The sequence below is a fragment of the Sorex araneus genome, chromosome 6, assembly GCF_027595985.1.
Source record: "Sorex araneus isolate mSorAra2 chromosome 6, mSorAra2.pri, whole genome shotgun sequence".
NCBI lineage: Eukaryota > Metazoa > Chordata > Mammalia > Eulipotyphla > Soricidae > Sorex > Sorex araneus.
The window spans coordinates 4,934,696-4,955,119 of NC_073307.1; the positions used below are offsets into that span (position 1 = coordinate 4,934,696).

The following is a 20,424-nucleotide window of genomic DNA, read 5'->3' on the forward strand; positions in this document are numbered from 1 at the left end:
GCAACACGCCAACCAACATTCAACATACAGAAGTGACGATAAGATCCCACATCCTAACTCCACACCGGTCAGGGATTTCACGTGGTGGGGCGGGAGGGAGTCAGAGACAGTCAGGAGGTCAAATTCAGCGAGAGGGAATTTCCACCTAGAAGAAGTGGAAATCAGGGAGAAGCCCAGTCAGAATCATGATTATTGAATAATCATACTTTTCCTCCACCCCAGGTAGTTAGGTACGCCCAGTGAGTTGAATGATGAGGTTGCAAGATTGCAGAGAAGGAAAAAAAATTTTTATGGATTGTGTAAATCAGGGAAGACAGGCCAAGTGCTCATGGACATCAAGAAAACTTTATAACAATACATTACCATTGTTTGATGAATACTGTCATAATTACACACTTTTTACATTATGAAAATAAGTCATAAATAGTGTAAAAATAATTCCGAAGATCAACTTCTCACAAACTAGGAACTCTGGAAACAAGTTAAAAAAGCAAATGGAAAACACATTAGAAACCAAATACAAAGCAGTTAACTCTAAACTGCAAATCAAAACCCACACACAGCTTTTAATTCAGCAATGGCAGCTCAAGAAATTAAATTGAAATTGAAATAAGAAACATAACAGGGATCATTAAATCTTTCAATTATTTACACGACTGATAAAACAGGTTTGTGCCATATTTACAGTGATAAAACACAGCATATTCGTAGAATAATCAAGTTCATGAGACGGACCCACCAAACATTAAGAAAAAATATGCAGTGTAATGCTCGCCAAAATATTTTTTTTTCATTTTCTTCTTACTTTGTATTTATGTGATTCCTGGCAATATAAAAATAGCTGCACACAGAGGTGAACTTTAAAATGTAAAAAATACAAATAAAAATATAATATTTTCTAAAGGAAAATCAGATACATACATCTTTTAAAAATGTTATTAGGTTGCATGAAACATTTACAACAGTATAAAGAATATTCACATAAATGTCAACAATATGTAAGACATTCTTTTGTGAATCCAATCTATCAATATTTCTGAGATATGGGAGAGTATTCATATATTTTTGAGAAATGTTGGCATTTTTGTTCATTAACAGTATCAGTAAATCAAACACACAGATAAGTTTTGAGAAGTCTGTTTTCTGAAGGACATCTATCATAAGGCAGCACGTAGAATCTTAAGCATTTAAACACATATTTTTAAACTTTAGAAGTTCATTGACATGTGTCAGCATTGGATTAGCAAAACCAAATCCATAAAAAAATTTAAGTTGAAAATGTATTTTTTCCAGTCATATAATAAATCTAGCCAATATGAAGATAAATTAATAAAAGTGGGAAAAAGTAGGAATTGGAGGTTCTTTTATTATAAATACTTCGTCAAATTCATAATTGGTCATAATATTAATTTTGCTGGAGTGAATGATTATAATACCCTGAATCACATATGATTGTCCTAAATTGTTATTTTTGAGAACATAATGTTAGGTTGCTATGGATATATCTTTCTAAAGGTAGCAGTGGTTCTGTTTTTATTTTGGTAAAAACAAAAATCTTTACTTTTGATAATGTTAAATATTAGTACAATTTGAATATAAAGAAATAGATAAAAGCACTGTTTCAATATCACTATTTTTGTCAAGTATCAGCATCATGTATCCTATGATTATTTGTTAGAAGATATTGAAACACCACTCATCAGACAAACGTAAATTATTTCTGATTAAGAAAATATTTAATGGCAAAGAAAGATATAGAGTAGTGTTAACTTCTTATGCTAAATTGTAACATTAAAAATAACTTGGAAAATTAAGCATTGTCTCTAAGTGATAAAAAAACAAGATATTGGGACATATTTCCTATTTGACCATTTTCCAAATTAGTGTGCACACTAATTTAGTGTATATTAATTAGAACATTCACAGTAGAATTGTCCACTGGATGCTTAAATTCTGTCTGTCCCAATCAAACCCTCATCACAGAAAGTAAATTCAAGAACAGACTCTTTTTTGGTAGAAATTCAAGAGTCTCATGTTTTCTATAAACTCAACTAAGAGAGAAAAGTTTGCCAAGACTGCTTTTCATAATAAAAATGAAACTGGAAGAAAATGTAGGCATATTTATGTGACATACACATGTGCAGACTTGTCTAACACTGGTTTTCTCATGCTTAAATTAGGTCAGAGATGAGAGGTCATTGGGCATATGTTATACGAAATCCACATGAAATAAGAGGGTCCGAGATCCAGGTTAACACACATCACCTACAGAACACTGTTTTGTTTTGCCTTCCATTAAAAATGACTGGCCACTGAACCGTAATTGTAGCAAATTCATGAAATTGAAAAATAAAATCACACGCAAACAGTTTAGGAATGCTATTAAACAGAGAAATGAAATCATCTAGGGTTGCATAAAGGAAAAGAGAAGATATACATGAGCACCAACATGAATGGAGAGAGTTTGGAGAGGGGCTGTGTCACACCTCAGGGGACTGTGCGCAGTGCGGGGATTGAACTGGGGTCGGCATCCTGTGAGGAGCGGCCTCACCCCTTGCCTTCTCTCTGCTTTGGGAAAGAATTTCAAAGCTCAAGCACACACCAGTTTGGCATCCCTAAAAGACGTTTCTCACAAATAAAACCCGACCTTGACTCTTTTCCAATGTGCCTTTTACGTATTTTCTCCCAGCCCTCTATCCAGTCATATAAAGGAAAAGAAAGAAATATTTAAGAAAAATAGGGATCTGCCAACACATATTGACAACCATAATCCATGAGTTCATTTGGCAATTATCTGAGGCTTCTCTATCTTGAAGACAAAATAGACTCGCAATGCTTGAATAGCCTAAAGTTAAGGATTCAACCTGGTGGTAGAGATGTAGTAATTCCAAAGAGTCTACTGATAACAGGAGTACGATCATCTTTTTTTTTTTTTTTAACCCCAAGGAAATAAATGTCAACGAAGTTTATAGGGTCCTTTAATTATGGACTAAAAACTCAATGTCCAATTAATTGTAGAGCATAAAACTTGACATATACACATAGATATACATCCTAAAAATTGGATGCTCAAAACGTTTTTTTTTGTGGGGTTACTAAAAGTTATCTTTTATGATGTTGAAATATTCTCTTTTGAAGCCATCCACATTTTTAGGGATGCTTAATACCTCCTGATTCTTTCTCTAGTAACTGCTTTTTACTGGAGGAGAAGATAGGAAGAAAGCTAACCACCGGAATTTTCTCAAGACACCAACTACTCTTTTTTTTTTTCCCCCTGGAGAGACTATTTCCTTTGTCCATACCAGTTACAATGAATTATTTCTGACAACAAAACCTTATCCTAACCGCGTCATATAAGAGAGGGTTAGAAAATGCCCTTTGTTGTTTTAAAAATGCTTTGACTTGACCTCGGTGTGTGGAATGTTACGAGAAACAGTACCAATTACACTGATGGAACAGTTTGCACATCTTTTCAATCTTGAAAGCTTAGTGAAAACAAACAAACAAAAAAGACTATTTGTATAATTAAGCATTTGGTTCTATGATATGAAAGAGATCACGAAGATCTTATGCTCTATATCTTATAATCAGTATCTTCTCTATCATTAGAATTAGCAAATGGGCTTGTTTTCCTTTAAAGAGAACTACTGTCCATGAGAGATGTCTGTCTGCATGTGACCTTCCCACTTAGAAAAAGCCACTTCAAAATGCACTGCCCACCTGCTACTGTGCCAAGAAAAGCCCGATCAAACACTGTTAGCAACTTTTCAGCAAGAGTTGAAAAATACTCTCTAGCAATTCCATTTCACAGCTTTCTGAGGGCTCAGTTTCCATCTGCGGATCAGAGGGCAAGTCAAACATTTAGAAATGTAAAAGAAAAAAAAAGAAGATGAAAAAGTCAAAATACAAATAAACTTTAGCCCTGAACCAGAAATAAATTCATACTATCAAATGTGACCAATCCTCGGCTTTATCTTTACTGGTAATCACTATATTCATTCTATTATCACATAAAAAAATAAAGAAAAGAAAAGCACTGAAAAAAAAATAGCTTCACTTTGCTACTTTACAGTGACATTCAGTGAAAGCAAAGACTCCTTTTATATCGCTTCAATTATTCAGGACAAAAGAGAAGTGAATGCAAGGTCATCTTCACACCTGCGTACCAAGTTACTCTGAGTTCTAAAAAAAAAATATATTTCCTCAAAGTGTGACACAAAAAGAAACAAATCTTTTCTTAACATTCCTGGGACAATTGAAAGAAAAGAAAAGAACAGAACAAGTTTTTCAAAGAAAGGAAAACATCTTTCCGTATCGAAATGTTCATAGGAAACGTGTGAAAGGGTCTGAGCTGGGAAGGAGGGGCCGCTGAGACGGAGACCCAGCTCACCCCCTCCTCAGGAGAAGTCCCTCGGTCGATCCCTCTCAGGCGTGTTATTTCTCCAGCAACTGGCCTTTGGGGGGGCCCAGCATCTGTCCTCAGAAACAGGGGCCGCCGCTGCAAGAATCTCCTACCCCAAAGAAGCGGTCTGCGCTCCTGCCATCGAGCATCCATCCCAACGCCGGCTGGAATTCAGTCTATGAGAAAGAGTCGTCCGCGCTGGATGCCTGGTCTGGGAGCCTCTTCCTACGTGGTCACACGTGAGCCCGTGCAGGACGCAGAAGGCTCCGCTTGCCTTGTCTCCAAACTGGGTGCAGCCAACAGCTCCCACAACTTGGCCCTTCCAACCAACGGGCCACGGGAGCCCACCAAACCAGAAGCTGTCAGGACGCAGCTCCCTCAAACTGCAAGACGCGCGCGTGTGTCTGCGCTCTAGCCGCCTTACCTCTTTTTGGCAATCAGCCATGGTGTCACGCCCTTGGGACGACAGAGGAAAGAAAAGCCAAGCTTAGAGGTGAGCAACGGACGCCGGGGGCAGCATGCGAGCACTGCGGCTGAGCGGCCACCGGCGGGTGGCCCGGCCATGCGTCTAGAGTGGGTCTCAGTGGGTGCCGTGTGCACACACGTCCATGCTCAGAGCCAAGGGGACACGGGGCGGGAAGCGCTAGGTAGGGTCAGTTCCGGACACTGTCGCAGGCTGGAGTCCGTATTTGGTCACGATCGCATGTAAACGGTTTCATGGCACTTTCTGTCCATGCAAGTAACAAGCCCAAAGTAAGAAAATGGCAGGAACGGTCATTCTCCGTCGGGGTCTGTCCGTGTTAGTACCCGTCTGCCCGTAAGACAAGGAGGAACTGAGCCCTGGTACTGGCAGGCTCTGGCCTTACGGACCGCCCAGCTTCGGGGGGACAGACGCACTACGGACACGTGTACTATGGCACGTGGGAGGAAGCAGCTACAGATACACACATATCAGGCTTGTCAAATCTGCAGTTTGAGTTGCAACTATAAATATGAAAAGCAGACCATGTATATACACAACTTCATGCTCGGGGCGGTTAGCGTCATCACTGCAGGAAAACAAACAACAGAAAAGACAAATACATTGGATTAGTTGTCAAGGATTTAAAAAAACAAAAATTCCCTCCGGATTAATGTTTAAGAAAACTGGTAGAACCCTGGGTCAAATCGTTTTTATTATTTGTTAAAAATTTTTTTTTCTTTTTGGGTCACACCTGGCGATGCACAGGGGTTACTCCTGGCTCTGCACTCAGGAGTTACTCCTGGCGGTGCTCAGGGACCCTATGGGATGCTGGGAATCGAACCCAGGTCAGCTGCGTGCAAGGCAAAGGCCCTCCCCGCTGTGCTATCGCTCCAGCCCCTAGACCTTTCATTCTTGTAGAAAGAAAATAGTCTCAACTCAATGGAAAAGTGAGAATTTCACAGGGGACTTTGTGATTTTGATGCTACTAACAATCCTCCGAGCCCCAAAGCCTGCAAGCCCTTTCCTGCGCCGTCATCATCATCGTGGGAGGGCCGAGAGGAAGTGCTTCATGGGGACCCCCAAAGGACTCGAAGCAGTTCCCAGATGAGGCAGACTGGGGCGGCCTCTCCCAGCCCCCTTCCAGGCGAGGCGACTCGGACTGGATTAAAAAGTCATTATACTATTAGGTTACGGGTCAGAGGTCAGAGTCAAAACGGTAACTCCAGCTCCCGCTGATATCAAGAGGATCGGATTGGCTTCTCCGGGGAGGGATCTGATGATGGGCTCATCTTCCCGAGAACGTCTTGACCCCCCGACACCTCCGAGCTACTTCTCAGACAGGATGGAGGTGGAGCTTAGGAACCTACTGCATACCCAGCCTGCCCGGAAGGGCGCTCCTCCCTGGCCAAGCCAGACTGTGAGGTCACAGTACCCGCTGGCCAGGCCCAGCGGCGGGGAGAGGCCACTGCTCGAGCCAGCTTCTCTTCAGCCTCCTGCTGCAGCCACTGCAGCCCGGGGGCAGGGGAGACCGTGTAAAGGTCTGGGCCTCTCCCCGGAGCACTGCTCACCCAATCTTGAGCATCCTCAAGTTCCGCTCTGCCTGCCTGTTGCCTTGTAACCTGTGGCACACCGGCTTGGGCCTTGGGCAGTTCCTTAACCTCTCCAAACGCCTCATTACCTGTCACAGGAGCCTAGAGGGCTGCTGTCAGGACCCCCCCACCCGAAAGGATGCACCACAGTGCCTTCGTACTAAGGAGTTCCTCTGGGAGGAAAAAGTTCTTTCCCTGACACAATTCCTCATTCCCATGAACTCTGATGGTAGAGAGAGAGGCCAGAAAGGAAGCCAATTAAATAAAACCAAGTTCTCCTATTTGAAACAAGACATCACTGGAGAAATAAAAGAAAACCCATCTTATTTTCTGCTTTCCCAGGTCTGTGATTCATAGCGACAGGGTTCTACCATATATGTGCGTGAGTAGTTGGGTAAAACTGGAGAAGAAGCACAAGGAGGAGAAGTTCCAATCAGTTGGAAGATAAGGAGTTTGAGACACGGAAACCACCATCAAAATGCACTTTCCCTTTCTGTTCCAAATAAAGCCTTAGACCGGGAAGGGTCCAGCTCACAATATTTTATGTTTTTTGAGAACTTTCTTGCCCACACCAGTTTCAGAAGAAACCAGCAGAAAACGTCTTCATCAGAAGATATTCTGGAGATGGGGTTTCATGCTTTGTACCAGCCAAACAACTTTGAACTTCAATATCAAAATCAGAAGTTTTGAAATGAAAAAGACTGAGGCGGGTGAAGAGAAAGGGAGAGTGCGTCTTTTTAGGAATAATTCTGTAAAACCTACCTTTTGCCAACAGCCAGGCATGGGTAATCCATCTGGCCCCTGTTTTAAAGAGAAGAACAAGAATTCCTCAGGGTCTGCGCTAATGAGCTGACTTCCTAATTCACAGGCTCAAAGGCTTACAAAATGATTTCTACACATGAGTGGCTTTAGCTAAAGGCATTTTTACTAATTACTAAATCCTAATAGATTACATAATTCCAATTAGAGTAAAAACATTAAACATTTTTCAGAGTGCACGTTTGAAAAATGTATTAGCTATCAAAGATATCGCACCTAACTTTGAAAAAAGAATTCACAAAGCATCATGGTCTATTCAGTTATACCTTTAGATAATGCATTTTTTATTGTTTCTCTTATGAAAATGTTTTACAGTTATCATTAATAGATGAGTTGAAATAACTTCTCTTCTTGGTCATTATAGTCTATGGTTGGATGTATGATAATGCTTAATAACAATGATGAATCATTTCTATCTGAAGTTTATTGCTCTTCATGTGCTACTATATTTTACTTTTCTGTATTGAGACAGATGTAGTAGGACTCACTCATCCAATCAACTGAAGACAGAAAGGCTGTCTAGATTTTTGCAATTAAATGTGCTTCATAGTATTCATCAATTTTTCTACTGAATACTTCAGAACCCAGTTAACAGATTCTGAATAAATAAGAAATTCATAACTGTTGACATATATATTTTCACTTAAAGCGGAAGCATTCTTCAGATACAAATGATACCGATAAAACAGGAAGAGTTGTTCTATAATGAGGCATGCTTGTATTTTTTCCAACAAAAATGATAGCAAAATATAACTTATTATCAGTACCAAGCAAACAAAAGAAAGGACACTCATATTGATACTTTCTGATTATTGACTAGATAGAATATTTTCTACTGATACAATCTCTCAAAAAGAATCGGGAAACATAAGTTCATTCTTAAACAATCATGCTTAGCACTATAAAATAATTCCATCAAAACATGCAGACCAGGTATAAACTGTCAACACAACCATAACTTTCCTCTTTATATGTCGGAAGCTATGCATATGCTTCTGTTTTAAATATATCTAGAAATAAGCCACTTTGAAATAGCTTTCTCTAGTACTTGGGGGTAAAAAAGTTTCTATGATGCCAGATTGGTACAAGGAAAAGGATCATCAGGAGAATTTAGATTTTAGTATAAGGAGGATTTTTGAGTTCATGCCAGTGGAGATAGGGGAGTCCGTCTACTTCAGGAAAAGTGAGTTTCCAAAGGGGAGACCATTAAACCGGAGGTTATGGGATGAGAAAAGGAGGTGGACGTCAGGCCATCATCTTCTTTAAAAGCTCAGAGAAGTTTGCGTTCCTTCTCTGAGGCCCGCCAGCATGCCCCTGAAACGGGCCACTCTCGACCCCAAGGCTTAACTCTGGAGATTTGGCCCAATCCACAGCCTGACAGAAATTTTAGTTGAAAGAGGCGAAATGAACTATTTCTTTTTTTGGCTAAAAAGAAAAAAAAAATCTCCACTGAGGCGTCATCCCAAGTTAAGACGTCGCCTTTGCATAGAAGATTTTTATGTAAATACAGCATCCTCTTTAAAGACTCGGCAGACTCGTGAACCCCTCCCCCGCCCCCAGCACAGACGTGGTGGTTGTGTCAGTTGTGAGAGCATCGTCAGAAGATTATTGGTGGCCAGGGACGGACATGCAATGTCAAGAGGTGACTCTGCGGCCAGCGGTGGCCACGCATGCTGGCTCTCTCCGCTGTCACATGCACGGAGTGTGTCGGTCACGGAAAGCTTTGGACAGGAACAGAGGTGACATGTCAGAAGCAAGGGGACAGCATGCGGGGCGGCAGGAGAGAGATACTGTACCAATTGGCAAGGAGCGTCCAGCCCGTCCAGGCCAGGCTGGCCCGGCTCCCCCTTCTCCCCCTTAACGCCACGGAAGCCCTGTTTGTGAAGATCAACTCGTAATGTTACGACTGCAGGAAATCGCAAAAATACACGTTTGCACTTGAGAAATAACGACAGCGGCTCAAGGCCGGGAGCGGAGCAAGCGCAGAGGGAAGACAGCAGCGGGCGAAGGGACCGGGGCAGGCAGGCCAGGCCGACGTCCCTCCGAAGGACGTGTCCCTCTCCGGCCCTGGCAGGGAGAGGAAACCGGACCCACCAGGAGCCAGAGCCCAGGGGAGACGAGGATAGCCTGCGACAGCATTTCTTGTACCCCCAGCCCCCCCAAACAACTTGTTGAGTGACACCCGGGGGCCGCCTTGCTGTCGGGCCCTTGCGGCTTGCTCCGCTCCGCTCACACCTGGCAGTTCCACGAGTCACACATACCAACGGGCAAGGTGCATCTAATCCGGGGGCGCCCTGTTCTCCTTTCTCCCCTTTGGGCCCCTTTTTGCCTTTCTTTCCCTTCTCCCCCTGTGGATACAAGGTTCAAATCAAAGACAGGTTTGGCTGATTTTCTGTTAGCGGGGGAAGGGCTGGTCATCGAGCGGGTGCTGGCGCTGGCCTGCCCGGGCACGGCTGGAAGGACATTTACCACAGCTTTCTGGGCTGGGAGGGCGCGAGAGGAGGAGAACGTCCACCTCCAGCACACCAGGCTTCTGGGCAGCGGCTCCTCTGGGCAGGGGGTGTGCCACGAGACCGAGGAGAGTGAAAGGCTGACTGTGAAGGAGGGGTCGCCACTGACATGGGTCCCCCAGAGGAAGTGAGTCTGGGGCCTGGTGAGGTCACGAGACCACCCAAACTGAGATCCAGACCCTCATTTTCGATAACTGCCCACTTGCTTTCTAACCCTCTCACTGACCAAAGTTACGTGGATAGGCAGTACTTTATTTATTTATTTATTTTGGAATGTCTCCAATCTTATGACTTCACTTTTGGTAGTCTTCACGGAAAAAAAGCCAATGTACTCAACATAGGCTTTTATCTTCTGGAAATTAAAAAAAAAAAAAAAACCAAAACAGAAAGCAAATACTTTTCGTGTGAAGTCAGGTGAACAAATGGAAAAGGTCTTAATATTTCTCAGCAATGGGAGAAATCCTGTTCAAACTCAGGGATCTTTTCCAGTATACTATTATTGATCACGCGCCATGTCCACAGTGGTAAATGGGCTTCCAGCTTACTATGTAACAAAAGCAAAAAAAAAAAAAAAAAAAAAAAAAAAAAAAGAAAGAAAGAAAGAAAGAAAAAAATAGAAAAAGAAAAAAAGCTGTTTTCAAGAGAGGAAAAAACAGTGTGCGTTGAGTTGAACTAACGTTGAAAATGAGGCCGGAAGGACAGTTACATAGTGAGGAGTAGCCTCGGGATTAGTGTTTGGGATGGAGGTGGCGGTGTGGGAGTGTGCGGGAGAGATCACAGGCCAGAGGAACTGGGGACGGAGCAAAGGAGAAGAAATGCACCTCAGCGGCTTCCTGCTAACACAAATCTCTTGCAGACATAGAGTGGAGAACTTGGTGCCACACAGAATCTACAGTGTTCTACGGACACATTTAAATTAGCGTATCCATCCTGCCACCAGGACGGCGGCGACCGTACGGCCGGTTAATCTCAGAAGCAAAACAACATGAATATTCACAGCTTAAGAGACAGACACAGAGCAGAAATACACGAGACAGGCATCCAAATCTGTACGTTCATCGTGACTGTATGAGTAAAAGCTCCTTGTTTATGTCCCGTGTGCCAAACACACTGCATTGGAAGGCCTGGGATAATAAACACTTGGATTTCCTTAAGCAGGGGTGTGGCTTAGATGATCATGATCAAAGGCAAGACCCCAGAAGCCAGGGTGAAAGGCAAACAGGGGAGGTGGGGGACGCTGGGGAGTAAGTAAACTCTCCCACATGCCAGGGGAATCCAAGGCTGTTCTCAGCAGACCCCCGCAGGGCTGCAAGAGGGGACTCATGGAAGCTTGGGGGACAGAGCCTTCCCACCACAAGGCCATGGCCTCTTCCTCAGGCGGGAGTGATGGACGCCACGTGTGATGGGTCTGATTAAATTGGAATCCAGTTTCTTCTTTTTATATTTTTATTTTTTTTTTTTGCTTTTTGGGTCACACCCGGCGATGCTCAGGGGTCACTCCTGGCTCTGCACTCAGGAATTACTCCTGGCGGTGCTGGGGGGAACATATGGGATGCTGGAAATCAAACCCGGGTCAGCCGCGTGCAAGGCAAACGCCCTCCCCGCTGTGCTATCGCTCCAGCCCCTCCAGTTTATTCTTGATAGGTAAGTCAGCTCCAAATAATCACTCAACAGAAAGGTGCACTCCCGTGTATGGTGACTGCACCAGGTTATGGAAATCACCTCCTAGTAATATTTTAGTGAGCTTCAAACTTTATGGAAAACAGACACAATGGTGTGAAGAATAATGTACCAGGGTTAGAATTTATCAAGATAATTTGGTAAGAGGTGATGATCGTCTGTGACAAGAGCCATCTGTCGTGGATACAGCCACATGAGGCCTCTTGCTAATTTTTATCTCATGGTAAAGAATGATACACACCAAGGGTTCGCATTTAGAATCTGATTTTTCTAAATATATAACTTCAGAGCATGGAGTCTGAAAGATGGAAAGTTGGTGTGGCTGGTTAACATTCTGAGAATGTAAACTGTAGTTTTAGGCTTTCACTCTTATTTAAAATGATAATTTGAGTGTCAACACTTCCTTTCTTTAAAGGAACTCTAAGGGCTGGCGACAGCCCAGCGGCTGGGTGCACGCCTTGTATGAGGGAGACCTAGTTTAGTCCCGGGACCCCAAGAACCTCCAGGATAACCCCTGACCTCCACGTGGTTGTGGCCCCATCCTCACCTCACCCCATCCCACCCCACCGAAAAAGAGCATGACAATGAGAATCCTCGTAATAGAAACACACTGAAGACCAAATAAGAATTTAGATTTCTATCATCCACCAGATAAATATAAAATAAATGCCTCTTCTCTTTAAAGCACACAAGCGCTTCCAAAGGGCTGCTAAGCAACTCGGGGGTCGGCAGCCTGAGGGTGGGCGTCACACACCGGCCTCCACACATCCCAGGTGGCCTTGGTTTTCAACTGCTGAAATTTTGCTGTAACTACCGAATTTGTCTATTTGTTTATATTTTGGGCTACACCTGGTGGTGCCCAGGGAGTCCTTCTGGCTCTCTGTGCCGAGGGGTCACTTCTTGGCGGTGCCCAGGGGACCAGAGGTGGTGCCGGGGACTGAAAGCAGGGCCAGTGGGCACAGAGCCAGCACCTGGACCTCTGCACCATCTCTCGGGTTTGTTAATTTATTGGGGTTTGAAAACAGTGCGTTGGTAGGTGGGGCATGAGTTAATTTGAGAAACAAAGTCTCGAGATCCAGGGCAGGTATTCTCCATCTTTAGCTGGAGTGCTGTGGAGACAACTTAGGTGCTGGCTGGCCCGACAGCATTCGGTGGGCCCTTGAGAAGATCTATGCTATTTGTGCTCTCATTTTCCTTTGATAAACATCTTTTTGTATCTTCAAGCATCCCTGGGAAAGAATATATAATATTTGGGGGGACTGGGCCACATGTGGAGATGTACAGGAATGACCCTGGGTGGTGCTTAGATGACCAGATTTAGTGCCGGTCATCTAAAGGATGGAACTGGGGTTGGTCACAGGCAAGGCTGGAAACCCCTGGACATTATATTTTTTTTGACAGTTCCGTATAAGGGAATTTAAAGACCACAGCCTGGATATCTGAAGAGCTTTCCTTTTCCCCCCTGCTTCTCCACTAGGTCGAGCCACCCTTAGTCTGGGCGAGTGGCCTGCTTCCTTGGCCCAGGCCTGAGCGTGAGTTTGGCACACGGGACAGAACAAGGACAGGGGTGTCGGAAGTGCACACAGGCGGAAGCAAAGGGGACAACACGGGAGAAGCCACAGGCAGTGTTAGGCACGGCGGGGTGTCACCTTCTCTCCCTTCTCTCCTAGATCGCCCTTCTCGCCTCGTGGACCCGGGAAACCCTAGAGGGGTAGAAGAAACAAACAGAGAACATCTATTAATGGAACTGTGGCAGAATCTGAGTTCCCGAAACGGAGCTGGCGTGTCTCTGGATGCAAATAATCAAGTGGAACGGCATTGGCGAATAGTCTCAAAACACAACGAGCACAGGAGGCCCCAGAGAGGAAGACTTCCTGCCGTTTCTCAATAACCCACAGACGTTGTTTCTCTTTTTCTTTTTCTCCTAAGAATTGTGGAGTGGGGAGTATATGGCTGGGTCCTCGCTTGAATCCTGAGAAGTTTGTTGACATGTGTGGCCTTGGGAAAATGACTCAGTTCTCTGCATTTCAGTTCCCTGGTCGGGACTTGGGGATAATGAGTGCCGGGGCAGTGATGGTGAGAGGCAGGCACAGAACTGGGTGCCCGCACAAAATTAGGTGCTGGATAAACAGTAACCATGATGACTTTTGCCACTGCTTTATTCCTGTGATAGAGAAGGTGTAGAGAGCTTTTGCTCCTACAGTGTCTATTTTATAGATTATACTATTAGAAGGTAAGAGGGACTTTATATTAGAAGCAAAAACATTGCACAACGACTTTGACAATAGACAAACTGTTCCCTCAAAACAGGAGGTGGAAGGGATTTCCGCTTGCAGCATCTCTAAAAAATAAGTGATTCAACTGCGGGTGTGAACGTGTTTCTGATTTGGGCAGCTGTTTTGAAATTCTACTATAATGGGCGGTCATCAATTTTATAGCAGATGTTCTGTTTTTAAAGCTTATTTCATGCAAACACCGGTGGTATATTTTATATTGCTGTCTCCACGCACAACAATATATGCTATAGCATGAGTATGTGCGCAGAGAAAAAGTATTCTTGCCATTGATGATGGGCCACTCACACATGCTCTCACAGGAAGATGCTTTTGTACGGATTACTTATGTTTATTGTATGGGTTACTTATGCTTGCTGTATGGATCTTACTTACATCGAGACCAGGTTCTCCGTCCTTCCCCTGTCAAAGAACCACAATAGCAACATTAGCGTTCCTAAATTTCATGAACAGGTGATTAATTCATTTAAGGCTATTTGGACATGCACAATGCACTAGAAAGGCTTTAGAAGAATGGAAAAGAGTCTCTTTTCATTAATAACATACATTCATTTCATTAAATCAAGTAAAGTGACTGTTCACGCTGCAATGAAGGGTCAAGGGGGAAAATATTAGGTTATATTAAGCTAAAACTTCTGCTTTTTTTGCCAACGTATAATACTTGTTATTGTAGTATTATAAAGCATAATACTTATTGTTCAATGTATCAATCCAGGAGTAGTTTGAAAAGTAAAAATCCCATTTAGTTGCTTTAAAAACATACCAGTACTCATAAAGCAGGTATAGTTATGCTACGTAGATTAGAAAACTCATGGCAGTGAGTTCAGAAGTGAGTCAAGATGGACACTGTCGGCACACGTGGCTCTAGTTCTGGTTGGACGCACACCTGGTCCATGAACACCAAGGGTGTGAGGTCCCAACCGGAAAGGTGTTCTGAAGTAGATTTTGTCAATGTGCGCCCCCCAAATATCAGAGGAACCCTAGTGCCTGTCCGTAGTGCAGTGGTCACGGCACTGACCCCACGGACTTACAGGTCGGACCCACTCTTCCCTCAAAGCCCAGCATCTCTTACAGCACCAAAGCAACCAGCGATTTCAGCTGACCATTTCAGGTCACAACCACGGGAAGGTACAGGGGGATGGAGGGGACAGCGGGGGCAAGCCTGTCTACGGCAGCTGCCTAACGGACAACCTCTGATCACCCAATCAGAGTGATCAGAGGGGCCATGCGGCTGTGTCCAGGCTTCAGGGGGAGAGCGGAACAGTGACCCGGCGGAGAGTTGGGGGTGCGGCCTGCCCCTCCACCCAGGTTAGGTGACCCCCCAAGGACACAGGGCAGGGGCCTGCATGCAGGACGGGGTCAGACTCACAGGCAGGCCGTAGGGGCCTCTGGGTCCCGGCTCGCCTGCTGCTCCCTTTTCACCCTGGAAGGAAAGGTGTAAAGTTCAAACCACAAAGAGCTCAGAGCCACACGCTCTCTCTCTGCGCCGTGCAGAGCCTGTGGCTGGAGCAGCAGCGCCGGACACGAGAGGGCTCGAGCTCGGGGGACTTTGCTGCAAGAGCTCCAGCCAGAGGAGCCCCAAGAGCACGGCCCAGCCCACGGGGTCTGCAGACCTGGGTGCGGGCTGGATTCCTGGGCATCAGAGAAACACAGGGATCAATTCTTTTAAGATTTCACATTTGCTTATTATTCTGTGGTGTTGGGGACTGAACCCAGGTCTCCCGCAGGCGAGGCGTGAGTTTTGCTGTCGAGCCAAACCCCAGTGTTACAGGTGTGTAGCCAGTCGGATTCTTATTCATTTTACTATTATTTCTGCAAGGCCCCTGATCGAACCTAGGGCTTTGGGCATCCCGGGGACGGGAAGCACTGCTCTGCCCGGAAGCCTCCCTTGGAGGAAGCCCTTCTTTCCTTCACTCGCCCTTCTCTGCGGCATCTGACATCGAGGCATGTACAGACAGGAGCCTTGGGTGGGCTGGAACCTCAATTCATTTTCTTTTTGCTTTCTTTGGGGGGGGGGTCACACCTGGCAATGCTCAGGGGTTACTCCTGGCTCTGCACTCAGGAATTACTCCTGGCGGTGCTCGGGGGACCATATGGGATGCTGGGAACCGAACCCGGGTCAGCTGTGTGCAAGGCAAACACCTTACCCGTTGTCCTATTGCTCCAGCCCCTCGATTCATTTCTACCACCCACCCATGAAGGGCCTCTGGCCGTGCTCCCGACACTTCTCCAGGGCTTACAACTGGGTGCTGGAGGGAGGAATCCAGCCCAACACACACAGCATATACACGCCCTGCTTCCTTTCCAGATAAAAGAGATTTAAATAAATAAAAACAAAAATCAATGTGAAACATGTCATAGTGAAGGGAATGTGTTTCCAAAGGTGATTCCTGGTCTTGGTCTACAGTGAACCCTCCACCCACCACAGTGCCCCAGAACTGTCCTCTGCTCACCCCCCCACCCCGACACACACACACACACACACACACACACACACACACACACACACACGGTTTAAAAACACTTCTGCCTCCTCTCACATGCCCTGGTCGGACGGGCGCACATTTCCATCCTGTTCTATGCGCCAATTTTAGTAGTCAACCCTGCCCCAGCTCGAAAGGTAGTTTTTAAAAACATTCTATTTATTTATTTTTTGCTTTTTGGGTCATACCCGGCAAAGCACAGGACTTACTCCTGGCTCTGCACTCAGGAATGACTCCTGGCAGTGCTCGGGGGACCCAATGGGATGTTGGGAATTGAACCCGGGTCGGCCACGTGCAAGGCAAACGCCCTACCTGCTGTGCTATTGTTCGAGCCCCATGGAAGGCCGTTTTGAACACTTGTAAAGCATGGGGGTCCTCATGGGGCCCGGGAGTGTGGGTCAGCACAATGAAGAGGAAGTCTGGGTGGAAGCCGAGCTACCTTCCTCGGGCATTTCTCAGAGTCAGATGCTGCTCAGGGTTCAGCAAGCGAACATCAAGGGGGACGAACGCTTTTGTATGAGGGGCTCCCCGGGACAAAGCTTCTCCTGTCCTACCCCGAGGAGATGGAAAGGCCAGGAGACGTCTCCATGGGTAAAGCACCAGGTTCAGGTCGTGGCTGTGAATGGACCCAAGTGCTGTGCTATGGTGCCTCAGTTCCATCTTCCACCCTGGGAGTCAGTTACGCGGTGACCTGGCTCTGCATGCTGGCCCCCCGCACCCCGCCCGCAACCCCGCCTCCGGCATTCTTCTTGGATCTAAACTGAAGGGGGGTAGGTGGAGCTGAGTAGCTCCCTCAGCTAAAGACACAGAGTCCAGGGAGACTACTGAAAATAAACATCATAGAAATAGAAATTCTCACTCATTGGGAGCTGCAACTACATTCGGCAGGAAGGGCAGGGTCCGAGAGGAAACACCTACACTTGAATTCCAGGCACCTATTGGTTGGTTCAGTTTTGGGTAACTTTCTTAACCTTTCTGTGCCAGATTTTGTTGGCATAAAATAAGAATAGTAACACATATTCCACAATCATTTTTGAGGAATAGATGTGACTATCTGAGATTTTATGTTGCCAAAGAACACGCCCCATCAACAGAAGCAACTATTATAAAAGCAGGAGGTTTGCTTGCCCTGAGAAGACGTGGCAGCCCCAAGAGCCTCATTCGAAATCAGTTTCCTGCAGCTTGAGTTGGCAGCGTTACTTATGACCTTAGAGGTGGTGGCGGAGAGGGCACAGTGGGCGGCATGCGTGCTTCGCATGTGGGAAGCCAGGGCTCCGTCCTGGGCACCGCACAGTGCTCTGGGGGCCAACTGGGCGTGACCCCTGAGCACAGAGCCAGGAGCTGCCCCTGAGCACCGCTGGGTGTGGCCACAAAACAAAACAAAGCAAAACCGAACATGGTGGTGTGAGTGTGTGGGCTTGTGTCGTCAGAGACTGGGGTTCAAAAGGAGGGTTCACGTATTCCTGGCCGTGGGACACTTCATGCCACACACTCTACCCATGCTGTGAGAGCACCACACCACATTGGATGGGTTCCAAGTAGGAGACAAGCAATCTATGTATTTACAGATATACATGTCAACACACACAGGCTCGACCTTTAACAACATGTTAGTGGTCTCTTACACAAGGGCTTAATGGCTCCCGGGAGAAATACAACAAACTCCACACTCTTTCCTCTAAGGATACTTTTTGTAGCATTTTCAGCGGTTTTTCCATAAGGAATAATATAAAATATATTATTTTGGTTCTGCTTTAGGGCAGGGATTGGGGTTCGGGATGGAAACATCTGAAATAGGGTGGTGGGATTGGTGTTTGAAAATTAAATGTAATCAAATACTGTGAACTACTTTATAAGGTAAAAAAAATTTAAACAAAAATCAAAGGAGGGTTCATGTATCCTGGTACTCGCTTGACACAGCTCCACAGATTTATTCCCAGCTTCTTCTCCCTTTTCTGACTGTGCAAATCAATCTAGCATGGGCTATTTGAATTATTATTATACGTTAAATTTGTTTTAATTTTTTTTTCAATTTGAATTAAACTGCTACTAAAATGCTTATTTGTGGGACTCGCCTGTAACCTGCACTCCCGGACACTGGCTCTGAGCTAAGACGGACGGTCCCATCGTGCTTCTGGGGCTGGAGCGATAGTACAGCCGCGAGGGTGCACAGCTGGCCTGGGTTCAATCCTTGGCACCATGTATGGTTCCCGCCAGGTGTGACCCCTGGGCTCAGAGCCAGGAGTAAGTCCTGAGCACAGCCAGGTGAGTCCCCTCCAGCCCCCCAAAGCCTAGGCTCCTTCCTGGGAGTATACTGTACTATGAAACAATGCATTTCTCCACTGTTTAAGCCATTTTAGCTGGGGGCCTGTCAATAGAACCCCAAATATCCCAAAGGTCCCGTTCTTGAGTGCAAGTACTAACGGACTTGGGTGTGCGACTTCTCGTCCCAGATGAGACAGTTCCGTAAGAACTCTTGAACAGTTCGAGCGGACGCTCTACAGGGGCCCTGAGAGCAGTTACCAGCCCAGGGCAAGAAACTGGCTGAGGGGCCCTGAGGAGCGTCAGTCGGTGCCGGAAATCACAGTTCCAGAGGAGCACAGGCAAATGCCTGGTTTCCTGTGGTCCGGCCCATCTCACCCCGGTCCTCTAATAGGATGTCTACACTCCGGAATTACTCTACTACGGCCCTTGCTCTTGAACCCTACCTCTGCAAACCTGCAAGCTTTTCCAGAGTCCAGATGGTGCCTCTGTACAGGAACCTGGAGGGACCCAGCACACAACTTCTTCATGAGCACTGAGAACTGAGCCCGTGAAGACAGTCACCAGCTGAGAAACACTCGCGTGAAACTTCCCATGAACCCGCACTGGCCCCCAGCGAGGCGCTCCGTTAGAAGGCCGTTTCATCGGCTCTCCCGGTTAATACTGCGCCAGCACGGTGACCTGATACCCTTGTGGCACTTGAGAGCTATCGGAAGTGGCAGCTGATTTACCAGACAGCAAATCCTCTTGAGCCCCGGGGCCTTCCGCCAAGAGACTACTTGATAGGGCACTTCCATTTTTAGCTCGCAGACTGGATTTCTCCACAGGATGTGTTCGGGGTGCAAAAGGCTCTTAGCTTTGAAATATTTTTAATTAAGAGGATCTCGATAAGGCATTGGTTTGATCTCAGAAATAAGGCAATTGCAGATGTAGATTATTTACTCCCCTCAGACTCACGACTTTCTAGAATATTCTGGGACACAGCCTGTCTTAACCATTGTAGATATAGCCTATGCTGCCTGGATTCGCTTCGGTCCCATTTCCCGCTGGTTTCTTACGGATGCCTTTTCTTTCCTCTTCTGTTAGGTTGTAAACTCTTTGAGATCAAGGAAACCAGCTGCTTCATTTGCAGTATTGGGTAAACAGAGGTAGGGTATTTATAAAAGTTTATAGAAGGATAATAATGGTAGTATAATCAAATTTCAATTCACTGGGATATATTAGTAAAAAAAAAAAACAAAACGATACCCTACACAGACTGGAAGAGTTTTCATTCATTCTGGGAGCACGCTGGGTTTCATGATCCTGGGGAAATGTTCACTGGATGAATAAAATCACTTTGTAGAACAGAAAAGCATGGAGGTGGAAGGCAGCCTGGAGAAAGTGAAAATCTAGAACATGAAAATCCATGACATCTGCCTGCTGTTCAGGGACCACAGACGCGTGCCCCATCTCGGAGAGCAGGACGCCCTCACTGTTAGGATACTTCACTTCCTTATAGGAGCCGGGTCCGGGGGGTGCTGTGAGGCCAGGGGGCACCAGATTCTACAGGGAGGGAGGTGAGAGGGGGCCTGTGAAGGGACTCAACTCAGGGCTTCGAACACTCGAGGCCTGGGCTGGCCGTCCCCCCGAGCTCTCCCCCTAGACCGAGAGGAACACCCCTAACAGCTGAGCCTAAACTGGGGGTGGGGGGCTGATGTCATAATTGCACTCAGACACATGAAACCACTTAGGAGTTTCCCAAGGTGAGGAAAAGTGGGAGGAAACCAGAGAGAAAGGGAGAGAAGTTCCAGACAGAAGGCCAGTTGCCGATGCTGCGGTACATTCTTCTGGTGTCAGATATTTATCTTCCATCAGGAATATCTCCCTTCAGTGTACCACAATGGAAACACTGCCCGGCAACGTGGAGCTAGTGAAAGGTT

The 20,424-nt window shown here is 45.8% G+C and overlaps 1 protein-coding gene across 1 annotated transcript in view; it reads right to left on the reverse strand.

Moving 5' to 3' along the window:
• Nucleotides 1-265: 265 nt before the first annotated feature.
• The window catches only part of COL25A1 (collagen type XXV alpha 1 chain), a 454,237-nt gene continuing 434,078 nt past the window's right edge, over nt 266-20,424 (reverse strand). The window contains exons 32-37 of the mRNA XM_055140998.1: nt 15,127-15,180; nt 14,133-14,159; nt 13,113-13,166; nt 9,070-9,147; nt 7,217-7,255; nt 266-5,451 (exon numbers count right to left, since the gene is read on the reverse strand). Coding sequence (XP_054996973.1) covers nt 5,449-5,451; nt 7,217-7,255; nt 9,070-9,147; nt 13,113-13,166; nt 14,133-14,159; nt 15,127-15,180 — 255 coding nt within the window. The 3' untranslated portion in view covers nt 266-5,448. The remainder of the gene's footprint in view (nt 5,452-7,216; nt 7,256-9,069; nt 9,148-13,112; nt 13,167-14,132; nt 14,160-15,126; nt 15,181-20,424) is intronic.